The sequence below is a fragment of the Canis lupus genome, chromosome 21 (assembly GCF_048164855.1).
Source record: "Canis lupus baileyi chromosome 21, mCanLup2.hap1, whole genome shotgun sequence".
NCBI lineage: Eukaryota > Metazoa > Chordata > Mammalia > Carnivora > Canidae > Canis > Canis lupus.
In genome coordinates, this window is record NC_132858.1 from 9,218,392 (window position 1) to 9,239,798 (window position 21,407).

The 21,407-nt window shown below is 50.3% G+C and overlaps 1 protein-coding gene across 5 annotated transcripts; it reads left to right on the plus strand.

Moving 5' to 3' along the window:
* The first annotated feature begins 512 nt into the window (after window positions 1-512).
* On the plus strand, window positions 513-20,962 carry LOC140612607 (tumor necrosis factor receptor superfamily member 10A-like). Of its 5 annotated transcripts, XM_072790361.1 has the most exons (12): window positions 521-675; window positions 7,800-7,887; window positions 9,091-9,219; window positions 11,622-11,733; window positions 12,882-12,961; window positions 15,193-15,315; window positions 15,687-15,729; window positions 15,831-15,852; window positions 17,083-17,340; window positions 18,293-18,392; window positions 18,856-18,898; window positions 19,993-20,962. In XM_072790361.1, the coding sequence occupies exons 1-10, from the start codon at window positions 604-606 to the stop codon at window positions 18,368-18,370; spliced, it is 1,005 nt and encodes a 334-aa protein (XP_072646462.1). In that variant the 5' UTR covers window positions 521-603; the 3' UTR covers window positions 18,371-18,392; window positions 18,856-18,898; window positions 19,993-20,962. The 5 variants fall into 5 exon arrangements, with proteins under 5 accessions (XP_072646461.1, XP_072646462.1, XP_072646459.1 ...); XM_072790360.1 differs by lacking the exon at window positions 18,293-18,392 and having other exon boundaries at window positions 513-669; XM_072790358.1 differs by lacking the exon at window positions 18,293-18,392 and having other exon boundaries at window positions 522-675.
* Window positions 20,963-21,407: the final 445 nt, after the last annotated feature.

Genomic DNA, 21,407 nt, shown 5'->3' on the forward strand with positions numbered 1-21,407 from the left:
CAGCGTGTGGTTTGGCACACACTGTGCTATGGCAGCCTAGCAAATCTACACAGGGTCGTTCCCCAGGGCCTGTCTTGTCTGCTCACTTTTCACTCTAAGTGCAGTTTCTTTTCTTTTTTTTTTTTTTTTCTTTTTTTTACAGGATTTATTCATCTGAGGCAGAGAGAGAGAGAGAGAGAGAGAGAGCAGGCAGGAGCAGGGGGGAGGGGCAGAGGGAGCCCCAAGACAGGCCCGATCCCCTGACTCTGGAATCCTGACCTGAGCTGAAGGTAGATGCTTAACCCACTGAGCACCCCCGTCAGGATCCCAAAGACGGTTTCTTTTGCCTAATTACACGTCCTTTTACGAATGAATGGGACTGGTGGCACCGCCTCCTGGTCACCCCGGCTGGAAAGTTCTGGTAGGACGAGCCAAGAGGCTGTGAGCAGGGAGGGGAATTCCTGTTCTTGGGCTGTAGGGCCACTGGCTCCTCCCCGGACCAAAAAAAAAAACAAAAAAACAAAAAACGGCGGAAATTTTTATTTCTGGGCCGCCCCGCCCACCGGAGGAGGCTATAAAGCAGGCGCCCGGAGCGCGCTTCGCCGTCGTCGTCCGTGACCAGCGATGCTTCCCGAATGGCGCGTCCTGGGGCGGGCGTGGGCCGTCTGTCCCCTGCTGCTGCTCCTCAAGGTCCGGGTGAGCACCGCTCGGCTCCCGGGGCCCGCCGAGGCCAGCGGGGGGCTCGGGGCGCGCGGGGGGTGCGCGGGGCGCGCGCGGGGTTGGCTCGGGGCGCGCGCGGGGGTGGCTCGGGGCGCGCGGGGGGTGCTCGGGGCGCGCGCGGGGGTGGCTCGGGGCGCGCGGGGGGTGCTCGGGGCGCGCGGGGGGGTGCTCGGGGCGCGCGGGGGGGTGCTCGGGGCGCGCGGGGGGGTGCTCGGGGTGCGCGGCGGGGGCTCGGGGCCAGGTCCGGGCGGGGCGGGAGCGGGCTCCCCGGCCTGGCTGGGCGGCGGTGACTCAGCGCGCCCCGGGCGCCCAGGTAGGGAGGGGGTGTCGGTAGGTCTCCCTCGGGTTTTCGCCCGGGGCCGGAGCTGCGCCGCCGTGCATTCTTTTTTTTTTTTAAGACGTTATTTATTGGGGAGAGGCGCGCTGGTTCGCGGTACCCCGGGACAACGCGCGGAGCCGGAGGCACATGCGCTTAACCGTTGCGCCTCCAGGCCCACGCCAGGCAGAATCTTTAGCTCAAAGTTGCGTCATTTGCTAAAAATGATCTTGGCAGAAATGGCGTCGTAGCGATGCGATGATTTCTTTTTTGTTAAGATTTTATTTATTTATTTATTCATGAAGATAGAGAGAGAGGCAGAGAAGGTAGCAGGCTGCTTGCAAGGAGCCCGGTGTGGGCCTCGATCCCCCACACACCATGAAGCCCGGAACGTAGGCAGATGCTCAACCGCTGAGCCACTCAGGCGTCCCTGAAGATTTTGATCAAGTGTCGGAGAGCCTCAGGCACAAAATCAGTGTTCTCCGCCTCTGAGTGTTGGTCTGAAAAGGCACTAGAGACTGATTACTCGCCGACGGTACTCCTCGAGCCTGCAAAGGATGAGGCCTAGGCTCTTTGCACCCGGCCATTTGCCGAGTTTGGCTACAGCGTTGCTGTTTTTCTCCCTGAGAAAGGATGCTTTTCTGTTTTTTTTTTTTTTTAATTATTATTATTTAAGATTTTATTTATTTATTCATGAGAGAGAGAGAGAGAGACAGGCAGAGGGAGAAGCAGGCTCCATGCAGGTTGCTTGATACGGGACTCGGTCCTGGGACTCTAGCATCATGCCCTGAGCTGAAGGCCACGCTTAACCACGGAGCCACCCAGACGTGCCATTGATTTACTTTTTTTTTTTTGTTTTTTGTTTTGTTTTGTTTTGTTTTTTTGTTGTTTTTTTTTGATTTACTTTTTAAAAAGGTTTTGCTTATTTTAGAAAGTATAAGGTGGGGGAGAGAGAGCTGAGTGCAGAGCCTGTCATAAGGCTCTATCTCACAACTCTGAGAGATCATGACCTGAGTGGAAACCAACAGTTGGGTGCTTAACTGCATGTGCACCCCCACCCCCCGCCCCATTTTAGTGCTCCTAAATAACGGACAGTCTGTCAGTTTGAGGTTGTTTGGTATTCCTGGGTGCAGTCCAGTCTTGGCGTCTTCTGCCTGGAGGGCATTCGTACCTAACACCTTTTTTTCCCTTTTTAAAAAAAAAAAAAATTCATTTATTCATGAGAGACACAGAGAGAGAGAGGCAAAGACACAAAGACACAGGCAAAGCAGGCTCCATGCTGGAAGGTTGATGTGGGTGGAACTCATTCCTGGGACTCCAGGATTACACCATCCACCGAAGGCCGGTGCCAAACCCCTGAGCCACCCAGGGACGCTTTTTTTTTTCCTTTTTTATTGTGAATTTTGCTTTTCTGTTTTATTAATAGTAGTTGACATACAATATTATGTTAGTTTCAGGTGTACAGTATAGTAATTCAACATTTATATCTGTTACAAAATGATCATAACAATGCCTAGTTACCACCTGTAACTGTCACCGTCCTGTACCTTACATCCTATGTTTCGTCCCCATGACTTCCTTGTTTTATAACTGGAAGTTTGTACTTCCAGATCTTTTAATTTCTTTCTTTCTTTCTTTCTTTTTAAAAATTTTATTTGTTTATTCATGAGAGATGGCAGAGACATAGGCAGAGGGAGAAACAGTCTCCCTGCGGGGAACCCGATGTGAGACGCGATCTCAGGACCCCGAGATCATATATGTGTCATGTATCATCTCATTGTGGTTTTGATTTGCATTTCCCTGATGAGTGATGCTGAGCATTTTTTGTGGGCTTATTGATCATCTGTGTCTCCTTTAGAAAAAAGTCTACTTGGTTCCTCCGCCCATCTCTTAACCTGATTTTGTTTTTGTTTTTGTTTTGTTTTAATGGAGTTTGTATGAGTTCTTTACATGTTTTGGATGTTAAGCCCTTGTTGGATTTATCGTTTGCAAGTATTTTCTCCAATTCAGTAGATGGGCACTTCATTTTGTCAATGGTTTCCTTCTCTCTGCAAAAGCAGAGAGCCTTTTAGCCCATGAGACTGGTGGGTCATGCTTCAAAATATGGTGGTTGGTGCTTATTCAGGGTACATTCTTCCATCAGTTTTATTTTATTTTATTATTATTATTATTTTTTTAAGATTTATTTATTCATTCAGAGAGAGAGAGGCAGAGACACAGGCAGAGGGGGAAATAGGCTCCATGCAGGGAGCCCACGTGGGACTCATCCCGGGTCTCCAGGATCACACACCCTGGGCTGCAGGCGGTGCTAAACCGCTGCACCACCGGGCCTGCCCCTATTTTATTTTTTTAACATTTATTTGAAGGAGGGGGAGCAACCACGAGGGGAGAGGCGAGAGAGGAGAAGAGGGAGAAGGAGAAGCAAACCTCCCCACTGAGCAGGGAACCTGCTGAGGGGACCCATCCCAGGACCCTGGGATCCTGACTTGAGCCACCCAGGCGCCCCTTTCATCAGTTTCTTGTCACAAATGCTGAAGCTTTAGGGCGGGGAGAACTTCAAATCTGCAGCTTCTGGAATTAGCCTGCCAGTCTGATTGTGACAGTGCAGGAGAAATGCCTCTTTTCTCCTCTGCCTGGCTCAGGGTTCTCAGGACCCCTCCCAGGACCTTTCAGTCTGGGAGGCTGGGGTGGCCGTGAAGAAGACGCTCACTTCCTATTGGTGGCATGTTCTCGTTCACACAAGCACTTCACTTCCTGCAGGCTCTTTTTTTTTTTTTTTTTAATTTATGGTAGTCACAGAGAGAAAGAGAGAGAGAGGCAGAGACATAGGCAGAGGGAGAAGCAGGCTCCATGCACCGGGAGCCCGACGTGGGATTCGATCCCGGGTCTCCAGGATCGCGCCCTGGGCCAAAGGCAGGCGCTAAACCGCTGCGCCACCCAGGGATCCCTCTTGCAGGCTCTTCAGGGCTTTTCCACGTGGTTGCGGTTCCCACATGGCATTGCGTGTCTGTCTAGTGGACAATTCTTTAGTGATTTCTTGGTACAGAAGCAAAGGGGCTGGAGGGGACTGAGCCTCAGCCTGAGCAGTTGCTGGAGGGAGCCTGGGGGTGGGGGTGGGGGTGGTGCAGGGAGCAGGGGGACCCATGGCTGGGGCGAGCCTTGTGGGGTGGGGGATTGCTGCTGGTAGGTGGGCCACAGCTGGGGACCTGGGGACCCCTTAGTCACCTGCACGGAGGTCTAGGAGGTGGGGAGTCCGGCACGTGTCTGGTATAAAATCTACCAAAAAGGAACCAAAAAGGGGATCCCTGGGTGGCTGAGTGGTTTGGCACCTGCCTTTGGCCCAGGGCATGGTACTGGAGTCCCAGGATCAAGTCCCACATCGGGCTCCTTCCATGGAGCCTGCTTCTCCCTCTGCCTGTGTCTCTACCTCTCTCTCTGTTTCTCCCATGAATAAATGAATATAATCTTTAAAAAAATCTACCAAAAAAACTCAGAATACGAGGTAATACTTTCTTGAAAATGAAAAATCCGTGTCGCCGCCCCACCCCCGCCCGCCACCAAAAAAATCCAGGCTGAAATAGCATGAATTTAAAATGAAAACATTTTATTTTTAAAGATTTTATTTATTTATTCATGAGAGACAGAGAGAGAGAGAGACAGAGAGAGGCAGAGACACAGGCAGAGGGAGAAGCAGGCTCCATGCTGGGAGCCTGATGCGGGACTCGATCCTGGGTCTGCAGGATCAGGCCCTGGACTGAAGGTGGCACTAAACCGCTGAACTACCTTGGCTGCCCAAAATGAAAACATTTTAAATAAAGATGAAAGGGGACCTGGGGACCTAGCACTTGATCAGAGCCTGCCTGCTTTCCTATCCCAACTCAATTTCCGGGAAAAACTTACTCACCAAAGCTGGGAGCAGTCGACTGATTCAGTTTTTTTAAATCTTGCATCATGCTCCTGTGCTGAGTTGGAGGGGGGCTGGGATGTTACCTCCATCCACCCTTGTCCCGAGTCATCAGGGTACAGACGATGGGCCACCAGGGGTACAGCTGAAACCACCAACCCTCCTGCCCCTGCTCTGGTTCTGGCTGTGGGTTGAAGTACTGTTTCCGGGCTCCAAGAGCTGGGGGCTTGGCAGCACCCGCCAGCAGAGGAAGTGGGCAGGCCAGCGGAGGGGGCTGGACATGTGGCCTGACACTGGCTTGACATGGGGAGGGCAAGTCCCTACTTCTTCTAGTGTCATCTGCCCTCGCGGGGCACCCCCTTGCGGGCTGAGCTGATAAAACCTTGGCAGGAGGGAAGAAATGGCCTCCCATTATGTTCTTGCCAGAGAGAGTTCCAGAAACGAAAGCTGCTGGGACGCCTGGGTGGCTCAGCAGTTCAGTATCTGCCTTCAGCTCAGGGCGTGATCCTGGAGTCCCGGGATCGAGTCCCACGTCAGGCTCCCGGTGTGGAGCCTGCTTCTCCCTCTGCCTGTGTCTCTGCCTCTCTATGTGTCTCTCATGAATAAATAAATAAAGTCTTTTTTTTTTTTTAAAGCTTTCCTCTTGTTTTGAGATTTTTTTTTTTAACAAGGCTTTTAATTTTTCAGGTTTCATTTTGAAATACCTTTGGACTTTTGAAGTACCAAAACATTCCAGATGGTTGTGCAACAGTGTGAAAGGGCTGGATGCCACCATAGTGTACACTTTCAGGCGGTTACTTTTAAGTGGCATGCGTGCTAGCCCACAAAATAAAAAATGATATACCCCCTTCCCCAAAAAAAAGAAAAGAAAAGAAAAAGCCCGCAAAATAAAATTAAATAGCACAGACTGGTAGTTAACTAGTGTCTGCCCTCCACGCTCAGAACCAGGGGGTGCCCAGGGCGAACGTTGAAGCTGTGCCCTCCTCAGGTCACCTGTCCCACTGATGTCCTCAGGCTGAGTTCTCAGTCTTCTCTACCGGAGAAGGGACTCTGTCCTTGCAGCTGCAGCATCTCCTAGGCACATGACCCATGACACCCTTTCCCTGCCAATGGTGACTTTGGTGACAGTTCAGGTGCTGTTCGCCAGCTCTCTTCACTGTACGGTTAGTATTTTCTGCCTCTGTAATTACCAGGTATCTTGCTGGGAGTTGCCTTGAGACTAGGTAACTATCCTGTTTTCCCAGGAGCTTTTCATTCACCAAGTGCGTTCATTGATAGATTGTTGCCTGAACCAGTTACCATTGTAGAGGTTGCAGACATTTTCTTCCTTAAGCCCATCTAAATATTTTCTGTTACTTTATTGTTTTGCCCCAGGTAAAATGTAACCTAAAGCAGTAAAAACTGAAAACAACCTAATTAGTGTTCCAGTGAGGGGAACAGAAAAAAAGGGATGTGGAGAAGGGAATAAAGGAAGCAAAAGCCAGGAAAGAAAGATAAAAAGAATCCAAGAGAAAGTGGAATATTAAAAACACAATGTAAGAAGGCAGAAGTAAACTTAAAGACGGTGGGGGTCCAATACCTACAAATAGATTGAACTTTCTGAAGGATCGGGTTGGAGTAGAAGGGAAAATATGGGGATGTGGTGTTTTTAAGAGCTCTGCCTAAAAGTAGGTAGCACAAAAGGTAGGTGGGAAGTGAACGGAGTGAAAGTAGATGGCAGGTCCTTCTCACCTAGGGGTGGCGGGAGTGGCATTGTCACAGTCCAGCAGGAGAGTCTTGCTAGTTCTGTGTGTGGCTGGAGGTGCCATGAGCAGCAGCTCAGGGGTTACAGATAAATGTCACTGAGCAGGCAAGTTTACGAAGCAGAGTTCAGCAAATGGCAAGGATCTGGGGCACTAGCACAAGAGCAGGAACTGACATAATTGCCTGGTGAAATCTACGATTTCAAACTTAGTAAGAGATTTTAATATACCTCAAAACCCGATACATTGAGCAGAAACCAACCAGTAAGGATGCAAAAAATTAGAACCATATCGTGACCAGTCAGCAGTGTGTGTGCACCTGGATAGCAGGTTCCCAAGCGGTGGGTGATGTGCTTTCTTGACACAGATACGGCTGCTGAACAGATTAACTAGAACGAAAAAAAGTACTCGGGGGGGCCCCTGGGTGGCTTCGTCCCTTGAACGTCTGACTCTTGATTTGGGCCCAGGAGCTTGATCTCAAGAGTCCTGGGAATCAAGCTCCGTGTTGGGCTTCACACTCAGGATGGAGTCTGCTTGGCGTTCTCTGCCTCTCCCTCTGCCTCCCCTGCTTGTGCACTCTCTAAAATAAATACTTTTAAAAAATATTTTATTTATTTGAGAGAGAGCGAGAGCACACACAAGCACAAGTAGGGGGAGAGTCAGAGAGAGAGGGAGAAGCAGGGTCTTCACGGAGCAGGGAGCCTGATGAGCTCCATCCCAGAACCCTGGGAATCAAGATCTGAGCTGAAGGCAGCCACTTCACCGACTGAGATACCCAGGTGCTCTGAAATAAATCAGTCTTAAAAAGAAAAAAGAAAAAAAAAAAAAAAGGAATACTTATTCCCAAAGGATCCATCACATACAGGATCCAGTTCTGGCTGAGCCAGTAGGTGAGAGCAACAACAGAACAGTGGGCTGTACCACATGTTTGGAAACAACGAACATTTACCCCCACAGTAACACTGCTCCATAACACCGAGTCCAAAAGCACAGAACTACATAGGAAGTTTCCACCCCCATGAAGTGGTAGGTGACTGTCCACCTCTCTGCTCCTATGTGTCCAGATAGAGGGTGTGTGTGGCTCCGTCTGTAGCAGAGGCTTCTCTTAATAACACCCGTCTCCTCTTTCTGATTGAAGGTGCCCATGGCAGCCATTGTGTCCGATTGTATGGAATATGAATATAAACCTGAGGGTCTCAACCTCTGCTGTGAAAAGTGCCCTGCCGGTGAGTCCCAGAGTATCTTCTGGATCCTTGTGGGGTGGCTCTCCAAAGCTAGAGAAGGAAGGCTGTGGGCTCTTGGAGCAGAGCTGGAGGTGGGGTGGGGAGAACTCTGTTGGCTCAGGTGGGTGGACCTCTCCTTGGCACCCACCCACCCCCTCTGTGCCCCCACTCTGGAGGGCTTTCACACAAACAGGTTTGTGGGTTTGTTTTGTTGGGTGAGATGCCTACAGCAGGTGGAGGACAAGCTGGGGGTTCATACCTAGGCTGGATACTCTTACCTCCCCTCCCGTTGGGGTGACTGGACACCTGCTGGTTGTAGCAGCGCAGGGGCCACTGCTGTCCTTAAGTACAGCACATTCATGGAGGCTTACTCACCTGCATGAGGATACTCTGAATGAGCTCCACAAAGCAGGTGGGGGCTGCACCCCCCTCCCATTCTGTGTCACTTCATCTACACATGCAGACAGATGTGCACGCACTACAGTGAGAGCTTCAGGGGTCAACCACACACCTGTACCCATCCATCACCACCTGTATGTTCCACGCCCACGCTCTGCTGGCACAGGACACCTGTTTCAGGGACCAGATATCCTACCTGGGCTACTCACCCTGTACGCTCCTAACACCTCTGTCTGTATACTGCACATCTGTGTGTCCTCATCTTTGTGCACATGGCACCCCGCCCCCCACAGGCACAGCTCATGGGGAGGTGAATTAGACAGTTGTTTCAACTGGAAACTTTGTAATTCAGACTCTACAAATTGCAGTTTGTGACAACTTCCTCCCAGCAAGGTGTGATTTGACTCCGCTACAGCCTTTGCACGAGACAGGTCCTAGAACTGAGAGCTGCTCTGAGCCTGGTCAAAGACCTGTGTCTCTAGACCTCCAGTGTCCCCTGTAACTCCACCAGAAGCTGTCCAGCCCACTCTGGAGGGCTGGGGGTAGACACACAGACACTGTCAGGTTCTTAGGTGGGTTCCAGGGTGTATGCTGAAAACCATCTGCTTGTGTGTCCTGCAAGATGTCCCTGAAAGCCGAGGGGCATCAAGTCCCTGGGTTCCTGAGACACATGTGGCCAAGTTGTCAGACTAGAATGCTCCAAGGAAATGATTGCTGAGGGCTGGTCCCCAAGTGGAGGCCTCGGGCTGGGTCGGGTTGGGTTTGCTCTGGGCCCCCACCTCACCTCTATGTACCCCCCCTTCACAGGCCATTATGTCAGCAAACACTGTGATAAAAACCATGGTGCTGGGGTATGTAGCCCGTGTGAACCTGGAAGCTACCTTCCCTACCGAAATGGGGAGACAAATTGTCGGCTGTGCAGTCGGTGCCGAGAGGGTAAGTGGACTACAGCCAGGCACAGTGGGATTTGTTTCTTAAAACATAGCCCGCTTCGACTCAGCTTGTCAGCATTGCCCCAAGGAATTATTACAGATGAGCGCAATGATAGAGCTGCCATGTATTTAGTCAGTCTACACAGAATCAGGATTTTTAGGAACACTATATGCAGGAATAATATGCAAAGATTTATCTATATATGTTAGCAGCAAAGTGTTGTATTTTTTATTCTTATTTATTTATTTTTAAAGATTTTATCTTATTTATTCATGAGTGACACACACACAGAGAGAGAGAGAGAGGCAGAGACATAGGCAGAGGGAGAAGCAGGCTCCATGCAGGAAGTCCAATGTGGGACTCGATCCCGGATCCCAGGATCAGGACCTGAGCCGAAGGCAGACACTAAGCCACTGAGCCACCCAGGCATCCCCCAAGTGTTTTAAAAAATGTAATTTTTTTTTAAAGATACTATTTGCATTAGCAAAAAATAGGATTCTTTGAGATAAATTTAGCAAAGGATGTATAAAATGTTAATGTGAACAAACAACATTTAAAGAAATCTACACATGAATCTACATAATAAGTAAGAAGACTCCATGTTTTAAAGAAATCAGTTCTCCATGATGGATCTTAGACTCTGCATTCCCAGGAAGAATCCCAATGAAAATAATTCAATCATGCTGTATATTTTAAATACAGAATTTTTATATATTATTATTATTTTTTAAGGTATTTATTTGAGAGAGAGAGAGCAAGAGTGGGAGGGAGAGGGTGAGGGAGAGAGAAACTGAAGCCGACTCTGCGCTGAGCAAAGTCCATGCTGGGCTCCATCCCATGACTTCAAGATCATGACCTGAGCTGATACCAGCAGTTGAACGCTTAACTGACTGAGCTAGCCAGGTGCCCCCACAATTCTTATTTAAAAAAAAAAAAAAATCTTAACAGATATTTTCATGAAATCTAATGAGTTGACAGTTACCGAAACACTCAGGAAAAATGGAAAGAGCATACTGGCTCTCCATGTGTTAAGGCTTAGTGCAAAGAAGCAGTGAGACCGCGTGTGATACTCACGTAAGGCCAGTGGAAGAGTCGACAGCCCCATCGATGTGGAAGGTGGTATGTGGCACAGTGACTGGGCCCCCTACCACCCCTAGGAGGAAGGGTGGCATCTCAAGTTTTGCTGGCCCAGGTTGCTGGCTGTCCACACAGAGCAGGCTCTAATGCAGGACAGGAGGCTTCCGCTGCCCACACAACTCAACTCCTGAAGCATAGGCCAAATGTGAAAAGTCAGCCTTTAAGAAGCAAATATAGAGTATGGGGGCACCTGGGTGACTCAGTGGTTGAGCATGATCCTGAAGGTCCTGAGATCGAGTCCCGCATTGGGCTCCCCACAAGGAGCCTGCTTTGCCCTCAGCCTGTGTCTCTGCCTCCCTCTCTGTGTCTCTCATGAATAAATAAATCTTTAAAAAAACAAAAAGAAAGAAAGAAAAAGAAAGAAAATACAGAGTATGACTTCGAGGCAGTGGAAAAACATTTTATGGGAGTCCTAAAAGTCACAAACCTTAAGAATGAGGTGGGTGAAAGTGACTGCGTTCAAATGACCAACTTCTATTATTGCAAGATACCCACGCTTTTAGAAAGTTAGGCTGCAAAGTGGGAGAATGTATTTATGTTATAAGCCATGCAGAATCACATCCAGAACAAACAAATTAGGAAGGAGGCTTGAAAAAACACTCAAGTGGAGAGACAGATGTGGCAAAGGTGAGACATAGGTGACCAGCAGACACGTAAAAAACGCTGGAGTAGACAGACGTGCTGTCACCGTCCAGTAGGCTGATGGAGTTGCAGTGCAGGTGTCAAACATTCGTCGGGGAGAGCAGAGAAGCAGAAGTCCTCTTCAACCTGAGGACGGCGGAAGGGCCCCCTCTTCCCCCTGTGGGGTTGATGTCAGCATGGCAGGAGGCAGGGGTCCCCTGTCTGCCATCCTTGCTCTCTGAGGTTTTATTTATTTATTTTTAAAGATTTTATTTATTTATTTATGAGAGATACAGAGAGAGAGAGAGAGGCAGAGACACAGGCAGAGGGAGAAGCAGGCTCCATACTGGGAACCTGATGTGGGACTCGATCCTAGGTCTCCAGGATCAGGCCCTGGGCTGAAGGTGGCACTAAACCATGAACCATTCAGGCTGCCCTCCCTCTGAGGTTTTATGCACACAGCACCTGGGGCAGCAGTGCGCTGTCCTTGGTGGGGCCCGCGGCAAATGGAGAGGTATGGGTGGTTTCTGAGCAGGTGGCCCTCGCCGGGACAGGGTTCATGCCTTCCACCAAGGTGCTGGGCGTAGCCTGTGTGGGAGGGGACGGCCCTGGCCTCGCACTGACCCTCAGCCTTGCCCTTTCAATAGACCAGGAGGTAGTCTCTCCATGCACAGCGACCCGTGACCAGCAGTGCCAGTGCAAGCCCGGCTACTTTTGTGACTCTGAAAACTGCGTGGAGAACTGCTTCCGGTGTCAAAGGTCCTGGAGACGTGGGCGTGGGCCCCTCCCGTACCCACAGTTCTGCAGACTCTAAGCCCCCAGTAGTGGTGGAGACCATCCAGACACAGGCAGCAGTGTCTGGGAGGGGCAAGGGCATAGAGGGGCCCAGCGGGGGTAGGAGGGAGCAATAGAGGATTCCCGGGGGAAGAGCTGTCTTGGACGGCGCCGTGTGGCAGAGCAGAATGACCATCGTCACTGTGAATGTCCTGTGGTGCTGTAACAGCGCCACAACTGGGTAGTTTTGAGAAAACCAACAGAAGTGTATTCTCTCACAGTTCTGGAGACCAGAAGTCTGAAACCAGTCGGGGCCGTGCTCCCTCTGCAGGCTCTAGGGAAGGACCCTGCCTTGCTTCTTCTGGCCTCTGATGTTGCCAGCACTCCTGGTGCTCCTTGGCTTACCTGCAGTCTGCTTCTGTCTTTTCGAGGTCCTCTTCTCATGTTTGTGTGTCTGTCTCTTCACATGGCCTTCTGTCTGTCCCAACACAAATTTCCCTCCTGTAAGGATGCCAGTCATCGAGCAGTCTGGTGTGACCTCATTGTAATGTGATCAGGTCTGCAAAGACCCTGTTTCCAAATGAGATTATTTTCTGAGGTTCTGAGTGGGCACGGATTTTGGGAGGACCTTAATGGGGACAGTGATAGTGGCAAAGCCACCTGAGAAAATAGCTCTTGTTTGTGAGGCACGTTGTAAACTAATATGATTCACACTGTTGAACTGTACCTTCTTGTATCTGGCAAGTCTATAGTAAGGACTGCTTTCAGGTCTGGTTTGATTACGGTTCTGGTTTCTATGGATTCTCTTGCATGTCCCATTTTCCATTTCACCTTTGCACTAACTTCTACAGTTACAGCAGGGCCAGTGCTCACAGTCACATTCAGCTCTATGCAGAAACAGGGAGGCTCCCCCTCCCCCAATACACCACAAAGGGTGGGACAGAGCTTTACTCTTCAATGACCAATTTGGACCAGACAGCTGGGGAGATGCCAGGCAGTGATTTCCTGAAAGCTAGTGGGCCATCCTGGGAACTGAGGCTCCTCTAACCCCTGGCCTGTGGGTGGTGAGAAGGATGTTTTGGGCTGTACCCTGGCAGGGAGAAATAATACTCCAGGTTTCTTCACTTTTTCAGTTGTCCTGACCATGTCAGCTCGCCGTGCAATGCCACAAGGGATACAGTTTGCAACACACAGGATACTACAGACACATCAGGTAAGAATTTGATGTCATCTCTTAACTCCAAGTCAGCAAACTGTTCACGTAAAGGAAACAGGTTAGGCTTTGCAGGCCATACGGTCTGTTGTCACTCCTCAATTCTGCTGCCATAGCAAAAGAAGACAGAGTAAATAAACAGATATGTTTGGGTACCATTAAAACTTGACTTGTAGGAATAGGCAATGGGCTGGATTTGGCCCACGGGCCATGGTTCACAGACCTCTTTGAGTAAACAAACCGATACCATGGTGATGAGCTACGGCTGTGTGGGCTGGCATGTCCTGCCTCGTGTCCAGTGCCCCACGGAGCAGGTGGGGAGTGGCATGGCTGGCTTCCGTGAGGCCTGCAATTTTCTCCTGCCTAGTAGCACCCCTTCCCATCTCTCCTTTCATGTGATCCCTAAAGCCATGCACCAGGTCCCTGCCTTCAAGGGGCTCCTCGTCTGTAGAGGGACATGAGGATTTGAGGCAGGCACAAGTGATGCCCGAAGCCTTTGATCTTGTACAGATACTTGGGCTGAGTGTCTGTGCAAGACTCATGCCTGCTTTGATATAGGATCATAGGCAGGGTTTTTTCTTAGTTTTGATAGTTAAAACTGACCCCTGAACAACATGGGGTGAAGGGTGCCGATTCCCCACGCAGTTGAAAATCCATGTACAATGTTTGATTCTGCCCCCTCCCCCCCAAATATGAACTACTAATCACCTACAGTTAACCAGAACCCGTAGTGGTGACACGGAGAGTTGATTCTCTCCTGTTTTGTACGTTACATGTATCCTATGTACTGTATTTTTCCAACAACTTGAACTAGAGAGAAAACGGGATCCAGGGATTTGTAAGGAAGAGAAAATAATGTGTACAGTACCGTACCATATCTATTGAAAAAAATCCGCACCTAAGTTATCCTCACAGTTCAAAACTCAGTTGTTCAGGGGTGAGCTGTATTTATAAAGGTTGGTAATTACTGACAAAATTAGGCTAAAGTCCCTTTGTGTTGGGAGTATCCCCTCCTCGGCGGGGTGCCTTACTCACGCCGGGGGATCTCCTGGTTCTCGCCCTTCATTTATCATTTACTGGCTTCTGTACAGCTGGAGCGCTTGTGTCCCGTGTGAGAAACCTGGGCTCCCCTCTAGACAGTTTGTGTTTTTTTTACCTTTCTGATTTTGTTCTACAGTGAACCTGGCCTTCGTTTTCTTTTTTTTTTTAATCTTTTTATTTATTTATTATTTATTTAAGATTTTATTTATTTATTCATGAGAGACAGGGAGAGAGAGAGAGAGAGAGAAAGAGGCAGAGACACAGGCAGAGGGAGAAGCAGGCCTCATACAGAGAGCCTGATGTGGGACTTGATCCAGGGTCTCTAGGATCACGCCCTGGGCTGCAGGCGGCGCTAAACCGCTGCACCACCGGGGCTGCCCTGGCCTTCGTTTTCTGCGTGGCATGGGGTAGGAGGTCCAGGTTCAGTGTGTCTTTCCAGACGTACATACAAATGAGCCCATGTAGTATTTTGCAGACATCCCCTTTCACCTGTAGGCAGTGTCAGGTGGTTGTAAAGCGAGCATCCCTATGAGCGGGAGGCTTTCCTTCTGTGCAATCTCGGGCCAAGCCCACCTTTACAGCGGGCCTCGACGTCCAAGGCACCGGGTCCCCCAGCTCTTCCTCCATATTGTCAGGCTGCTCTTGGACGTTGGTGTGTCCATTTACCTTGCAGAATTGGCTTGGTGATTTCCACCAAAAAAATTTGATGCGTGTGACTTGCACTTTTAAAGGATATTTTAACACCCAAAAAAAGAACAGATTAGGAAAGATCTAACCTGAGCACAAAGAAAATCTTTGAGTCAAAAAATGGCTTCAGTCAGGACTGGCCGTCCTCTGCCTCCTGCTGGAGGTGGCTGTGACCCCTCACGCCGGAGCTCTGTCCTGGGATACCAGGACCTCTTGCTGCACTCCTGGCGATGCCGACCTCTCTCCTCCCGCCTCCAGCCACCTGAGCAGGATCCCACATCCTCTGAGCTTGGGGTCTTCATCTGTGACCCAGGAAGCATGAGCCTTTTCTGCCTCCCAGTTGGGACGTTCAAGACGATGATCAGCGGGAGAGGGCTTGGGGCCTGGAGAGACTGCAGTGCTGCAGGCCCTCCTGGGAGCGGGAACTTGGCTGTAGCACGTCACTTGAGCAAGGAAAGTATGCTTGACCCTACTCTACCATTCTCTGCTACATCTCCTTCCAGAAAAGAAACCCGAAGGTGGGTCCCTCCAAATGTTTGTGCTGGTCGTCATCACCATCACCATCATCATCGTCATCGTCGTCGTCGCCCTCATCTTCCTCCTCGTTTACTGCTATAAAAAGAAAGGTATAAATTCACATCAGGTCAGTCCTGGAAAAGCCAGCTCAGCAACCGCATCGGGAGGTCAGAAGTGGAGAGCCGGTGTTAGGAGACCCCGATGGGGTCTTTTACATTTAGAACACAGCTGTGTTTATTTTCTTACTCTTGTGCCTGAGCTCGGAACTCACGCACTGGGGGCTGCCTGCCACCTGCTTCTGGCACACAGGTCTTAAGCCCAGGTCAGGTCGGTTGGCTACAGATGCCATGTCCGAGGTGCTGTGGGCCAAGAGGTGGGGAGAGACCAGTGCTGTGTCCGCATGGGGGTGCCTGGGTGGAGGCAGGGGCCCCCGGTGCTGGCAGAGTGCCCCGAGGAAGCTCACCTCCCATGCTTTCCGCAGGTATGTGGCTCTACCAGAGGCTCATCAGCTTGTTGAAAGGCAAGTACTTTGTCGTGAATTCAGAGCAATTCTTTCCCTCATGGAAGTCCTTGTCCTCACAGGTGCCCTTTTTGTTAATTTCTTCTCTTCTTGGTCTTCAGGAAGGGTGGACGAACAAAGCAGCACTGTAAGTATTGCTCTGCAGTTTGCTTGATGATAGCTCCGGGCCTTGGTGGGTGCAGAGTCCCAGCAGACATCCCGGGGGCGGGAGCGCGGGAGCCCCTGCCTTCCCAGCCTCATCTGCACCTGCCTTGTTAGAGCCCCAGAATGTGCTGGAAGAAGACTTAAATTCTGCAGGTCTAGGCCAGAATGGAAAATAAGGCAGAGAGGGGCAGAAGGCTCTGCGTGATGCCCTGGGGCTGCTGTAACAGGTCATCACACACTGGGAAGCATGAAGCAATAGAGCCTCTTGTCTCCATACCTACAGGCTGGACTCTGGCATCGGGAATGCATGGGGCTGGCTCCTTCAGAGGCTATTGTGGGGGGTTCCTTCCTGCCTCTGCAGTCAGGGCTGGTAACCCTGGTTCTTCGGCAGAGGCATCACCCCATCTCTGGTTCTCATCACGAGTCTATGCATCTCAGACAGAGTCTGTCTCTCAGGAGGACACTGACCACCAGCTTTAGGGTTTGCATTAATCCAGTGTGAATTCCTGTAGTCGGGTCCGTTTTGGGGTACCAGAGGTTAGGATGTGCACATGTAGACACAACACTGGGGTGCTCCCAGACCACTGCCTGTAGAGCACACAGCGCAATAAAGCCAGTTAGATGAATTTTTCATTTCCCTGGAGTGTATGAAAGTTATGTTTACACCATAGTATAGTCTATCAAGTGTGCAATAGCTCAGTGTCTCAGAAAACAGTGTGCATACCCTACTTAAAAGATGCTTTAGTGCTGGGGGGTGCCTGGGGGTTCAGTACTGTGAAGACTATTGCCCAAGAAGTGCAGTAAAACAAGATCTGCCTGTATCTTTGGGGGCCCCCCCTTCAACCCACCAAAGGCTTGAGTTGGGGGGTCTTGGGATGCCCCCCACTAGGAGTTGCTGGCAGAGCAAGGATTTCACCCCATGAAATATTCTCTAAAATTGCATAGGGATGCCTGGGTGGCTCAGTGGTTGAGGGTTTGCCTTTGGCTCAGGTCGTGATCCTGGGGTCCTGGGATCGAATTCTGTTTCGGGCTCCCTGCAGGGAGCCTGCTTCTCCCTTTGCCTGTGTCTCTGCCTCTCTCTCATGAATAAATAAAATCTTTTTAAAAAATCTACATTTCCTGCTTACCCATCAGACAGTTGGCATCCTCCTCCCCTCGGAATATGTGCAGCAGGCTGCTGTGACCAAAATAACTTTGTCTTTGCCCTCTGCAGGTTGAGATACTGTTCCCTTCGAACCCCGAAAATCACCAGCCAGCCCTGGACATAGAAACATTGTTGCTGAAGGAGGGGCTTGAGGAAAGCCCCCACCCAAGGCCTTTGGAGGAGACCGAGGAGGGCATCGAGCTGCAGGATGTGGTGGTCAGAGAGAGCCCCCCAGCTCCAGAGCAGGTGGTACAGACTCCTGCTCTGGCTGTCTCTGTGTCACAGAACCAGAATGAAGTGTTCCCCTCCCTTAAGAGTCTGGAACAGGTACGTGAGCCAGCCAAGGGGGTCTGAGTAATGACAGCCTGTGCTCATGGAGCACTCAGTGTGTGCAGAGCTCGGTGTTAACTGGTGCCATGCATGCTTTTGCACAATTCCTGTGTGAGTTTCCTGGGACAGCTTAAACAACAGGTGTTCCTTGTCTCCGTGTCCTGGAGGCTGGAAGCCCAGGGATGGCGTGTCATCAGGGCTGCATCTGCCCGAGGCTGAGAGGGCCCATCTGTGCCAGGCCTCTGGAGTCTTTGGGGCTCCTTGGGGAAGCGTCACCCCACCCTCTGCCTCCATCCTCACGTGGCATCTCCCTATGTGCAAGTCTATGTCTTAATTTCCCCTATTTGTGAGGATACCAGTCACTGTTGGAGTGGGCCCCCCATGACCTTGTCATAACTTTCCTATCCGCCGTAACCCTGTTCCTGGCTGCAGTCACATACACAGGTTTGGAGTCTAGTGTCCAGGGGGATGCAGTTCCACCCACAGGAGCCCACAGGTGCATGACGCCACAGCCTCTGAGCGCGTGCAAGTCTTGGGTTGGCACACCAACACCCGCTAAGTGGCTCTGGGGAGTAGGGCTCTTCAGGAGGAGGAGGACAGAGCCCATGTTTAGGGAATGATGCGGTCTGGCTTCTGAATCCTACAGGCAGGGCACAGGTGAGTCCCAGGGAAGAGGTCCCAGGGCTTCTGTGCCAGATGCCGTGGACCCTGGGGCCCCCTGGCATGGGTGCAGAGGTTGCAGACTGCACTGTGGAAACTGCATTCCTGGGTTGGGTGCTCTTAGGCATCATTTGAGGGAGACAGCCCCTGAGTGTCTTCAGACTCCCCGAGGCTCTGAGAGGAATCAGTACAGAAGCTGGGAGCCCTGCCAGCTCTGAGTGTCAGGAGGCAGGGGGCTCCCTCTCAGGCTGTGCCATGAGGACACCTCCCTTCTTACCCTGTTTTACAGCCAAGCAGCCAGTGCACAGAGCAGGGAGTCGTTTTCTGGGGCCAACAGCACTGGGTGCGAGGCAGAGCTGGGGTCTGAAGGCCTGGCTTTCATGTCCACAGTAGGTAGCCTGACACCGATGGGGAACCTGACCTCCCCCATAGGAGAAGTGGGCTTTGGAGCTGCGGCTCATGGGCAGCTGGGTGCAGCTGGTGTGGGCCTCCACTGGGAGACTGCATCTGAGTCTCCTAGCATCTCACTATGCATTTCTATGGACAAGTGTGCTCTCTGTTAGCATTCCCTGGAGCAGAGCAGGTCACCCCCAGGTGACAAAGTAGAGCTGTTCCCCACCTGCCCAGGCAGGGACCACTGAGCTGCCTCTGGGCCCAGGGCATGTCCTGGGGGACAGTGACCCATAGGACATAAGTGGCCGGTGAGCTCTCTGCCCCCATGGTGGATTCCTCGAAGGACATCACATATCCATAGAGGCCCACCTGCCCCCACCCTGCTCCTTCCTCAAACCAGATTGTGGTTCTGTTTCAGCCTCCTTCTCCTGGAACAATTTTATTTTTTTCCCTCCACAGGAATATGCAAAGAGATATTTTGTAAAAGATACATCAAATGAAGGTACATATTCTGAATTCCTTTTTTTTTTTAAGATTTTATTTATTTGAAAGAAAAAAAAAGATTTTATTTATTTGAAAGAGAATGCAGGGGTGGGGCATGAGCAGGGGGAAGGGAGAGGGAGGGGGGAGAAGCAGAAGCAGACTCTACTGAGCAGGGAGGTCAATGTGGGACTTAATCCCAGGACCCTGAGATCATGACTTGAGCCAAAGGCAAACACTTCACTGACAGAACCACCCAAGTGCCCCTGAATTCCTCATTTATAGCAACTGTTAAGCCTTCATCTTGCTTGGCCTATGTGTCAAGGCCTGGTGTCCTTGTTTCCAAGGACCGTGTGCCAACCTGAGATGCGCTTTTTCACACTCAAGAATGACGTTAGGGGAAACAGCACTTGTCAAACATGAGTTTTGGGGGGGGGTTCATAGAAATTAGATACCGCTTTGATTTTATCATATGTTCATGTCTTTTAAGGAGGAATGAATGGTGGTAGGAATGCTTGTACCCTTGATGAATAGGCCCTTCTTGGTGGTCATCAAAGATTGAGACCTACCACGTGCCAGGTGCTTTTTGTATAGTTCATCTTCACAGGCAGCTCTACAAGACCGCCCCATTGTCCAGGCTTAAAAACACGACAGTCTGAAACTGATAGGTTGCAAAACTTGTGCCAGGTCTCAGATCCTAACCGTGGTCCCCAGCCGACACCAGGCCTTCTCAGTCTTGAGCAGCCTACAGCCTCTATCAAAGAGATGTTAAGAGAGAGAAGCAGGGCAAGTGAACTGCAGCAGACTGTGGATCCCCGTGCAGCCCCCAACTGTCCCGGATCCTTGGCTCCTTCTCCCAAGCTCCAGTGATGAGCAATAAGCAGGGCAAGAGCTGTGGCCCCACCTCAGTATCCTGGCCTCGTACCCAATCTGTGACATTGGTAGGGGGTCGCACAGGACCTTCTACCTCCTGGGTATGGTGTGCTAGCTGTCGCCCAGTCCCCAGGGGACAGGAGGAGACACCTGTGATTGCACCCCCGGGGAGTAGTGACAAGAGGTGCCACACAGTCCTCCCAGAAATGTAAAGTGGTTTTTTTTTGTTCTTATTTCTTTCAGGTACCACCAGGCTCTATTATGAATTTGAAGAAATGATCCTGGACAAGAACTGGAAATCGCTGATGAGACTTATCGGTCTTGAAGAAAAGGACATTGAAACTTGCGAGCACGAAAACCCAGACAATTTGACGGAGCAGCATCATAAGATGCTCCTCAGGTGGAGGAACAAGCTGGGAAGGGAAGCCTCAGTTTTTAAACTGTTGGCTGCCCTACATAAAATGCAGCTGCATATGTGTTTGGAAAATATTATCAACGTACTACTTGTTGAAGGCATCTTAGGCAGGCATGCAGAGACCTCAGATTAAACTTTTGGCATGGGATTATGCCTTCACACAGGATCTGACCTATGCCAATGTCTACCTTTTGGAAACTTCTCAGTTTTCAGTTAGAAAGAATCATGTGCGTCCATTAACAGTGTCTCACTACATTTTAGTGAGAGTGCTTCCTGCCAAGATTAGTTGTGGGAATCACCCGTGGCCAAAGTGTAACCAGGGGTGAGCAGGTCCTCACTAGATTAACATTCCTCAGGGAACTTTCCCCAAGGGAAATTGTTTTTCTATTTAAAACAATGTAGCTGCTTGTGCTGAAGTCTTTTATGTCCAGGATGTGAATGAAATGCACAGGATATAAATGAAATGCAGTATTCCTCAATCACACCTTAGTGACTGCTTTCAGTCACTGACCACAATAAGCGAAGCATTTAATTTTATTGTAAAGTTAGCATTAGTTTAGTAAGTATAAGTTTTTCTGTTGTGTTTTCCTGTGTTTGTGTTTTTTTTTTTGTATTTATTTTGATACTGTGCAGGAGTGGAGGGCAGAGGGGGAGGGAAAGGGGAGGAGAAAGTTTAAGCAAGCTGCCCAGCCTGATGGCGGGCTCCACTACATTCAAATCAAAAGCCACATGCTTAACCAATGGAGCCAGTCAAGCACTTTTGTTATTTATTTTTAATAAAATTTTTATCTTAAATAATGTTTCCTCTTCTTTCCGGTGTGTACACAACTTTGGGTGTGCTATCCCTGGCAGGGGGTATCGTGCACAGAGGAAGACATGGACCCCCAGGATTTAATTTACCAGTGGGAGGGCTCTGGCATGGGGGTCCAAAGCTGCAGAAGCCTCTTTTGGTTTGTGTTCCCCAGGGGTCTCTATGTCCAGAAATACTCATGCCTCAGAATGTGAGCTCTGCTCTGCCCTCCTCACCCCAAACATCAGTTCCTGGATGTGTTCACAGATTAGCCTGCTTATTTCCATTCAGTACCAAGCCTTTGACTTCCAGTGAAAGTAAATGTTACAATCACTCTGCTAACCCAGAGGTGGTTCGCTACCAACTCCCTTGTCTCCCAGGCCTCACCCAGGGCTTGCTGCTTTGTGGGGCTCTCCCAGGACCGGGCACTCACCCAACTAATCCAGGCCGTCA

Coding starts and splice junctions, on each gene's coding strand:
- LOC140612607 (XM_072790358.1), top strand. CDS start 604: ATGCTTCCCGAATGGCGCGTCCTGGGGCGGGCGTGGGCCGTCTGTCCC. Junction 9,220..11,621: donor GTGCAGTCGGTGCCGAGAGG/GTAAGTGGACTA, acceptor CCCTTTCAATAG/ACCAGGAGGTAGTCTCTCCA. Junction 12,962..15,192: donor GGATACTACAGACACATCAG/GTAAGAATTTGA, acceptor ATCTCCTTCCAG/AAAAGAAACCCGAAGGTGGG.